Source organism: Ictidomys tridecemlineatus, chromosome 4, assembly GCF_052094955.1.
Source record: "Ictidomys tridecemlineatus isolate mIctTri1 chromosome 4, mIctTri1.hap1, whole genome shotgun sequence".
Lineage (NCBI taxonomy): Eukaryota > Metazoa > Chordata > Mammalia > Rodentia > Sciuridae > Ictidomys > Ictidomys tridecemlineatus.
In genome coordinates this window covers 112,293,131-112,301,738 of record NC_135480.1, presented here as the reverse complement: position 1 = coordinate 112,301,738, position 8,608 = coordinate 112,293,131, and the positions used below count along the sequence as shown (strand labels likewise).

The 8,608-nt window shown below is 48.7% G+C and overlaps 1 protein-coding gene across 1 annotated transcript in view; it reads right to left on the bottom strand.

Annotated features, from left to right (window-relative positions):
- Positions 1 to 338: 338 nt before the first annotated feature.
- The window catches only part of Kcnj5 (potassium inwardly rectifying channel subfamily J member 5), a 26,677-nt gene continuing 18,407 nt past the window's right edge, over positions 339 to 8,608 (bottom strand). Inside the window, exons 2-3 of the mRNA XM_005330740.5 lie at positions 7,113 to 8,051; positions 339 to 3,175 (exon numbers count right to left, since the gene is read on the bottom strand). Of these exons, the coding sequence (XP_005330797.3) occupies positions 2,853 to 3,175; positions 7,113 to 8,049 (1,260 nt within the window). The 5' untranslated portion in view covers positions 8,050 to 8,051 and the 3' untranslated portion in view covers positions 339 to 2,852. The remainder of the gene's footprint in view (positions 3,176 to 7,112; positions 8,052 to 8,608) is intronic.

Below are 8,608 nucleotides of genomic sequence, written 5' to 3'. Positions count from 1 at the left end.
CAGAATCTATGGGCAAAGGGTCGACACCTAGAAGGTGTAAGATTGGAAGAGAGAGGAGAACCAGAGGATCTTTTCAGAAAGGAAGGACATAGAAGGCAGGAATTCAGCTTCCTAAATGTTCAGGATCTGTCAAGCGAGCTATCATTTGGGGATTTTGTAGATACTGAGGCCTGCGGGAATTACCAGTGACCACATCTCAAAGCCTGGCTCAGCTCTCTGTGGCCCATCAGTAATGACAAGGGCTCACAGCCAAGCAAAAAGGACCATGACCTATAAGTGCATTGTATGCAGAAGCAGTGATTTGGAAGTAACCAAATGAAACACTGGCCATCATTGGATTTTGTGTTGAATAAGTCCATATTTATTTAAGAATTTCCAGAAAATGTTTTGAAGAACTTTTCAAACTTTAGTTAGATCATCTGATCACCAAGAAGGGGATTTCCTTGGGATATGAAGTTCATTTTTCTTGCATGTAGGTGGCCATGATGGAAATCAGAATGTGGACACTGGAATTAGTATTTTACGAATCCCATTGCACATCAGCTCTGATCTATCAGGGAGCTTTAGAATAGGAACATACTGGACACTTTGTCTTCAACAGACTCTTTAGCTTCTACATTGGCTGAGAGGTATGACTTGGCTCTGGTTTACTGAAGTCACTGGCAGAATTAAAGAACCCCAGAGAGAGGCTTTAATAGCCAGTTGGGGGATGTTTCAGAATTGTAAATGGAAGCAGGACCAGGACACTGTCTAGCCATGTGACCAGCTTCCCTGTGGCTTCCTTGCTTGCCAGCCTCATTGTGGGGTGTAATCTGGGGGTCCTGAGTGGTTCTAAGACAGACTTTATATCTGGCAAGGGGTTGTGCAAGTAGTCCTGCTCTGAAAGCCTGGGATCTGGCTAGCCAGGGGTAAGTGCCAGCCCTCACCAGAGAGTTCCAGCTGCAGCTCCCCCCAGCCCAGACACCCAGTCTTGGCAACTGGCTCCCTGCCTTGGACTCCCGATTGTATGCAGCTCCCCCACTGGGGTTCCTTTGGTGGCTTCACTTCCCTTTCCCCTGAGGGGGGATCCCAGCCCTTTCCCCAGTCCCTGCAAGATCTACTTTACCACAGAAGGATGCTAACAACCACAACCCAGCCTCCTGTCCCCGGTGGGAAGAGCCCTGCTTGCCCACTGCTATGCTGGTCCACTGCTCCAGATCCAGCCCCAGTGCCAAGCTGAGTTGGGTAGCCCACGAGATGTGGTTCCTGTCCCAGTCCACCTTTTTCCTCTTCTCACCAGCCTCAGACCTAGGACACCAGTGTGGGGGAACGTGGGCCTGAGATCTGCAAGATATCCCCTTGTTCTATCTTATTTCTGCCTCACTGTGGTTCCCAGGGAAGGTGCTTCAGTTCTGAAACAGGAAAAGGCTTCCACTCTCAGAGAACAGTGAGAGCTATGAAGGCCATGGGAGAATCCTGCAGAATTCTGTGTCTGGGAACCTGTGAACTCCCTTTCCAATTAATCACAATTCTGTTTTTCTTAACACTTGCTTGGCTGGCCTGACAATTTGTACTCTCTGCTCTCCAGACTGGAAGAGAAAAGTCTCTGAACTTGTTGATTTTAAGGTTATTTTCTACTTCTTTTTTCTTAACATTCATCCACTTCCCCAATTCTCCCCTCCCTCACCTCCGGTTCCCAGGGTGGGAAGAAGCAGCCCATTCATTCCCAACTCCCCAGGCATCATAACCGCCCAACCACCCTATGAGAGCCCAGCCTGTAGCAATGAGGTTTCCAGCACCAGCTTGAGACTTTGGTTCAGCCTGGACTTGACAGCAAAGCTGCTTTTATGGTCACCCGTCACTTTTGCTTCACAACCCATTATTCACCTTGATAGCCAAAGTGTGCTGAACCCTGAGGTCAGTGTTTGGGCAATAATGGGGCAGATGCTTATTTAAAATTTTCAATGTTTTCCTATCTCTCTTTTTTCTTTCCCTCTCTGAATCCCTTTGGGTGGGGGTGGGGGGCTGAAGCTTTCTCTCAGACGCTCTGAGATGGTGAAAGAAAACTAGAGTGAAGGTTAGAATCACTTTGTAATTCTTGGGCCCTATAGTCCTATAGAAACCCCAAAGGCTGGGTTCTTCCTTGGGTGGAAGGTTCAGGGCACAGTGTGACTGGGAACAGGCCAGGCAGTTGTGATGCCAACTGTGCTTGTGCTCAGAGGTGCTGCAGCTCAGAGCCACTCTAACTAGCTCATTATCCAGTAGGCTGCAGTGGGCATGCAGAGCACAGCAGAGGAAAACTCATGTACTTGGCAGATAATAACAGAGATGAACAAGGGCCTTGAACTCTGTAGCTCTTAATAAATGGTTGTTGGCCTCATAGGCCTTAGCCCACCAGAGATCTGTGAACTTATCTCTAGACTGGAGGTCTGAGCTTTCATCAGGCAGAATCTCTCCTTCCTGAAACTACAACAAACCTCAGGGTTGACAACCCTCTCTTGATATCAGCCCCTGGAAGGGGCTGTGAGATCCAAGGAGAGAAGTGCCCTGAGACCTGCAGGTAGAGAGAGGACAGATGCCATTCTGTAACTTTCACTGTGGGGAAAGCCATTTGGGCTTGGCACTTGGTATTGACAGAAGCAATGAGAGAAGAAGCATCACTGTTCATGGGGCCTAGGCAGGAGGCCACTCACTCAGGGAGGCCTTGAGTGGGGAGATGTGAGAGCTGGAAACACTGTTCCCTCCCACAGAGCCTTGACAGCTAAGCTTCCCTACAGCACACTCAGCCAGTCCTCTCTATCTGCCCTCCAGAGCTCTGAAACACCTGTGCTCATGGAAGCTGGTGAGGGGAGACTGTGGGGAGAGTACAGCCTTCACACTGAGCCCCTGGTCTCCTGGGACACACTCAGCCCAACAAGCTTGTCCTCTTCTTCCTGCTCAGCCTCCACATCCTCTCCTGTCTCAGCATGGCCCCCCACTAGGGGAGGGCTAGGGAGGTACTGATGGAGCCGGCCTTCCCGTTTCATTTCTGCCAGTTCTTTGGCACAGCAGCTGGGTGTGTTGGTCTCATAGGTGTCATGGAAGGTGTTGTAGTCCACCTCATAGAAGCCCTTTTCCAGAGTGAGGACTGGTGTGAATCGATGACCCCAGAGCACCTCTGTATCCATGTAAGAGCTTCGTGCTTGGCAAGTCATGCCTGGGAAAAGAGAAGGCATACATATTAAGATGCAATGACTTATTAAGCCATCGATCCATCAATCCATCCAATTCATTCATCTCTGTCCATCCAATCATCCATCAAGCATTTCTTATACATCTGCTTTATGCTAAACATATAGAGGTGTCAATCTCAATTAGACATAGTCCTTGTCCTGGAGGAAATCAAGATATGGTGGGGACAAAACACTAGAAATAAACATGCAAAACTCTGGAGCACATTCCCAGACACAAGACTGAATAATTTTTTTGTATAACTGAGGCCATAACATGGCTTCTGATAACAGCATTCAGGTCTAGAAGATTGAGACAGGATAAGAAGCAGAAAAAAAGGATTGAATAAAGATAAATACAGAATGAGGGAACACAGAGAAAGTGACAGACATTTAGAACATATGGGGATTACTTCACATAGACACATATGAATAGAAGCCTACACACTCATGCACACAGGCATAACCACATGTGCACACACACACACACACACACACAAACAAGCACACTACACACAGACACGCATGAGCACGCATACACACACAGGAAGGGGAGAGACACACATGCACTCAGGGCTTGGCTTCTTGATCTGAGGATGCTCCAATGCCCCTGCTTCCCTTCTATGCAGCCCTTGCCATGCCTCTGTTATTTTTAGGTGTTGCTTTCTTTCCAGAGGAGGAGGGCAGCTTTGTTTATGGATGACAAGCCTCTGTGCTTAGGGGCATAGGAAAGCAGCTTTCGTTTCCATCTTCTGGCCCAGGAAGGCACTAGCTTGTGCTCTTTGGGCACTGAAGGAGAAGCCTTCTCGAGTTCCCCAAAGCCAAAGGCTTCATCCCACCCAAATGTACTCTGCCTGGATCCCCCAAGGAGCCCCCATATATGGCTAGGTTTTAGCCTACTCTCTGCCCTCAGTGGGGACAGCCTGGGCCGGGTCTCTCCACTCAGCCCACAACTTGGTTTCAGCAGAGGTGTAGATGCCCAACTGAGCAGTGACTATCCTAGTCCTGGGCTAGATGTTGCAGGCTCCCAGGGCCTTGGGAATGACACTGTGACAAGACCTCCACAGTAGCTCATGTGACAGGACCCTTGGGCTTTTCCTGCCCTCCTCCTGTCTCTCCTCTAGGGATGTGGCATTGGCTGCCCTGAAGTTAGAGATGCTGCCTGTGTCCCCTAGATTATGTGGTTCTGTCACCTTTCAATGTATTTAAAAGGACCCTCAGTGTCTGGCACTGTGCTTTACCTGCGGTGCTCCACGTAGTCATTTAATCCTCCCAAGGATCCAGTGAGATTAATTGTCCTTATTTTGTTGACAAGTCAAACAACTTTCCAAACTCACACAAGTGGGCTATGGCTGAGCTGTGCTACCCAAACCTAGGCCTGAATTCATGCCTATGCTTGACTCCATGAGTGTGGCAAACCATTCCAGTTGTCTTCAGATCAGAACAGAAATGAGTGTGGGGGTCCCCTTCTCTGAGCTCCCTGGGTCTTCCCTACAGTCCCAATAGAGCAAGTGTAGCCAGATTATGGGAGAAGGCCAAAGGGTTAGGGCAAGTCAATGTGGGCCACTGGTTTTGAGGGCAATGTGAGGGGAGGAGGCAGCTGGGCAGGGCCTGCACCCGCTCTGCTGTCAGTGGCCCTTGTGCCCTCCCTGATACAGTGGTGAAGGCAGCTGCAGATACTGGTAAAGCATGGTTTTCTTGTCTTCCCCAAGGCCTTTCACCTGATCCCTCTTTTGTGATTTTGGAGAGGAGCTCTTGCCCCAGAAACCAAGCCTGTGTTCTGATCCTGACCCTATCACCAAAGGCAGTGTGACCTGCAAACCCCTGGCTCTGCAGGAGCAGCTCTCTGCATCTCTGCTCCAGGGGCTTCTGTGGCTGTCACCATATGCTGCCTGGCCAGGTTCTGATCCCCAGCAGATAGCCAAGAAGTCCCCTTTGGCACCAGTCCCTAGGGCCTGTTAGTACCCTCCTGCCTGGAAATGGAAGGCTTAGGAGGCCCTGTTTGAGTCCCCCACCCAGCATTCAGCTTCCCTTGTGACAGGCCCTGAACATTTTAGGAGACCAGTGTGGTGTGATAGAAAAAGCTCTAGATTTATAAGTGAAATGCCTAAGCAGGAACATTTATTGTCTACATGATCCTTTTAAGTTTAAGCAACCACATCTGTGAAATGGGGTGGAAGCTAGCCCTACACTATTGTTTATAAGAATTGGGGTGGGGGAAAAATTCCATGTGATCATTTTGAGCATGAAAGAGTTTTCTATGTCATCATTAGGGTCTGGGCTACGCTCAGTCTAGTTGGTGGAAAAAAAGGAAGAAATGGAAAAAAGAAGCAAGGTTCAGGATTTTTCTGGGGGCTCCCCTCCATGGGAATTCTGGTCCCTAGAGTGGGGAGGACTGGGGTCTGTGGTCCTTAGCCAGAGCTCAGGCTCCCTTAGACATTGGGCTCTCTGGAGCCACCTCTAAGAAATCTACCATAGCTGCATGGCTAAGGAATATGGAGGCTCTCCACTGTCAGCTCTGAGAGTTGGTAGCCAAGCAGGGGATGCCAAGCTGGCCATAGAGGGCATCATCTTGGACCTATGTGAATGTTGATGCCTCAGCATAGATGTGCTGTGTTCTGCATGGAAGGAGCCCTGCATGCTTTGGGGTCCACAGAACCAACCTCCTGGAGGAAAGCTGAGAGGCACTGATTCAGAGACGGGCTCCCCCAGGTCTGGGGCATAAGTATCTCTAAAGAAAAGTGAATCTGCTTCAGCTTAGGAGATGCTGCATACTATCCTCTCCTGGTGATGTGACTCACAGCATTGAAGTGACACCCCCTTTCTCCACAGAAAAATCTTAACTGGGCTTCTCCAGAAATCTTTCCCATGGCTGATTTTAGGACTGTCAGCAAAAGAATCTCTGCAAAAGAGTTCAATGTAGATAAACTTCCTATTTTTGTGTCGCCCTGTTTTACTCGGCCACTGGCTGAAAAGATACCAACACTCCAGGTGCTGGACACCTCCTTACTAGTTTTTCACAAACATATCCAGTATAGTAGTTTGTAGAAATGTGCAAACAAGGCCTCTGGCCTTGATCTGGGCTTCATAGAGATGTCTATATTTTTGAGATAAGTTACCAACTGGGCTCCATGGTAACAATTGGCAGGAGGAGGAAAAAAGGGGGGGAAAAGAAGCTCTCCTCTTCTCAGGTGTTGTCCTTGAAGGGTTAACTTGCCCAAAACAGTGAAAGAAAAAGCTGTTTTTATGTGAACTTCTTCAGACTGTGAACTTCTGAGCCCCTTCCCTTGCATGCTGGGTATAAAATTCTGAAACTACCTGAACTCAGGATTCAGGGATTGATTGATTACAGCAAAAGCTGTGCCCTCTGAACCTGGCTGCAGCCAAATAAAACTGTTTCCTGCTAATTTCGATGCCTTGCCTCATTTGCTCTTACAACAGTATGTACCCATGGTAAGGCATGAAAAGGCACTCTAGAAAACCCAGCTTGCCTTGGTGTCACTCCCAGTCAATATCACTTTTGCTTGTTGGAAACAACTGCCAGTTCTGGGGTCCTCTGGCTTGAGGTGTGTCCTGGCTCTATGATTTGGTAGTGCTTGCTGTGTCTGTGCCTCTGTTTCTATACCTGTACCTTAATGAAAACTACCTAACAGGAGTATGGGAGGGAATCGAATAATATTTGTTCAGAGTCTAGAATCGTGCCTGGAAGTTGGGGGGGGATTGATCAACACCAGCTATTGTTAGTATTCCATCTTGAGTAACAATGCCCCTCAGGTCATTGTTACTGTGACATTGTTACTTGCACATACTGACTGTGCACGCTCAGGATTCTCACATACACACTTTCACCTTCTGGAGTCACAGTGGTCTAAGCTCCAGGGAAGGTAAGAGGATTATGTGGCCAAGGAGGGAGAAATGTCTTACCTGTTGCTTCCACCATCCCTTCTAGAATGACCACGACTTCAAACTCTTCCTGATCCAGCTGAGCCCGAGACATCTCCCAGAAAGGGCTCTTCTCATTGATCTCATGTGAGATGATGAGTGGAGACACCAGGAAGAGACGGTCATCGCCAGTGTCGAAGCCCACGTTGATGTCAGTCTGGTTCAGGGGGATGAACTCCCCCTCTTTGGTCTGGCGTGACTTGATGAGCTTGGCGCGGATGGAGGCCTCCACAATGTGGGAGTTGCGGAGGTCCCCCACTCGGAACATGAGGCACAGCTTCTCGTCCCGCATGGAGATAACCGCGTTGTTGGAAAACATGAGGGTTTCGGCTCTCTTCTTTGGCTGGCTGATCTTGACAAACATGCAGCCCACCATGAAGGCATTGACGATGGAGCCCAGGATGGCCTGCACCAGGAGGAGTATGATCCCCTCTGGACACTTCTCCGTGATGACTCGGAAGCCGTACCCGATGGTTGTTTCAGTCTCAATGGAGAACAGGAAAGCAGACACAAAACCGCTGAGGTTTTCAACACAAGGGATCCACTCCTGGTCACCTACATGGTCCAGATCACCCCGGATATAAGCAATGAGCCACCAGATGAAACCAAAGAACAACCATGTGATGGTGTAGACCATGGTGAAGACGAGCAGATTGAAGCGCCATTTGAGGTCCACCAGGGTGGTAAAGAGGTCGCTCAGGTACCGGTAGGTTTCCTGGACGTTGCCGTGGTGCACATTGCACTTGCCGCTCTTCTCCATATAGCGCTGCCGGGGCTTCTTGCCTTCTGCCAGCAGACGGGTGCGGTCTGTGGCGATGGGGATATAATCACGGGCCTGTTTGGGAATCTTCTTGGGGTCCCAGGGGGTGACTCCAATCTCCATGTCCTGGTTCATAGCATTCCTAGAGTCACCAGCCATAACTGGGTTATGTGGAGTTAACAAAGACATCATAAGTGAAGTGGACTACGCTGATTCCCAGACACAAGACTGGAGGGACTCTCACCTGGGGGCTCTCTGGGCCTCTCCCTAAGGAACAGTAGCTGAAACTGTAAAATTCTCAAGGGCAGGGACCACTTATTCTTATAGGATTCCTTTGCCTCTCTGGGGCTTATTACAGATTCTAGCATACACTAGATGCTCAAGAGTTTGTGGAATGAATAAATAAACAGTGCTTAGGTGTCCACTGTAAGCAAAGTATTTAAAGGATTTAAATAAATCTGGGAGCAATTTTACAAACAATGATTGCAACAATATATTTAAATGCCTCCTATATTCCTTGCAAGATATATGGATTGTCACTCATTACCACAAGAACTTGTTGGAGTTAGAGGTTGTAATGCACATTATATACTGTGTGCTTATATATCACAGTGATTTCTCTCTCTCTCTCCCTTCCTTCCTTCCTTCCTTCCTTCCTTCCTTCCTTCCTTCCTTCCTTCCTTCCTTCCTTCCTTCCTTCTCTCTCTCTCTCTCTCTC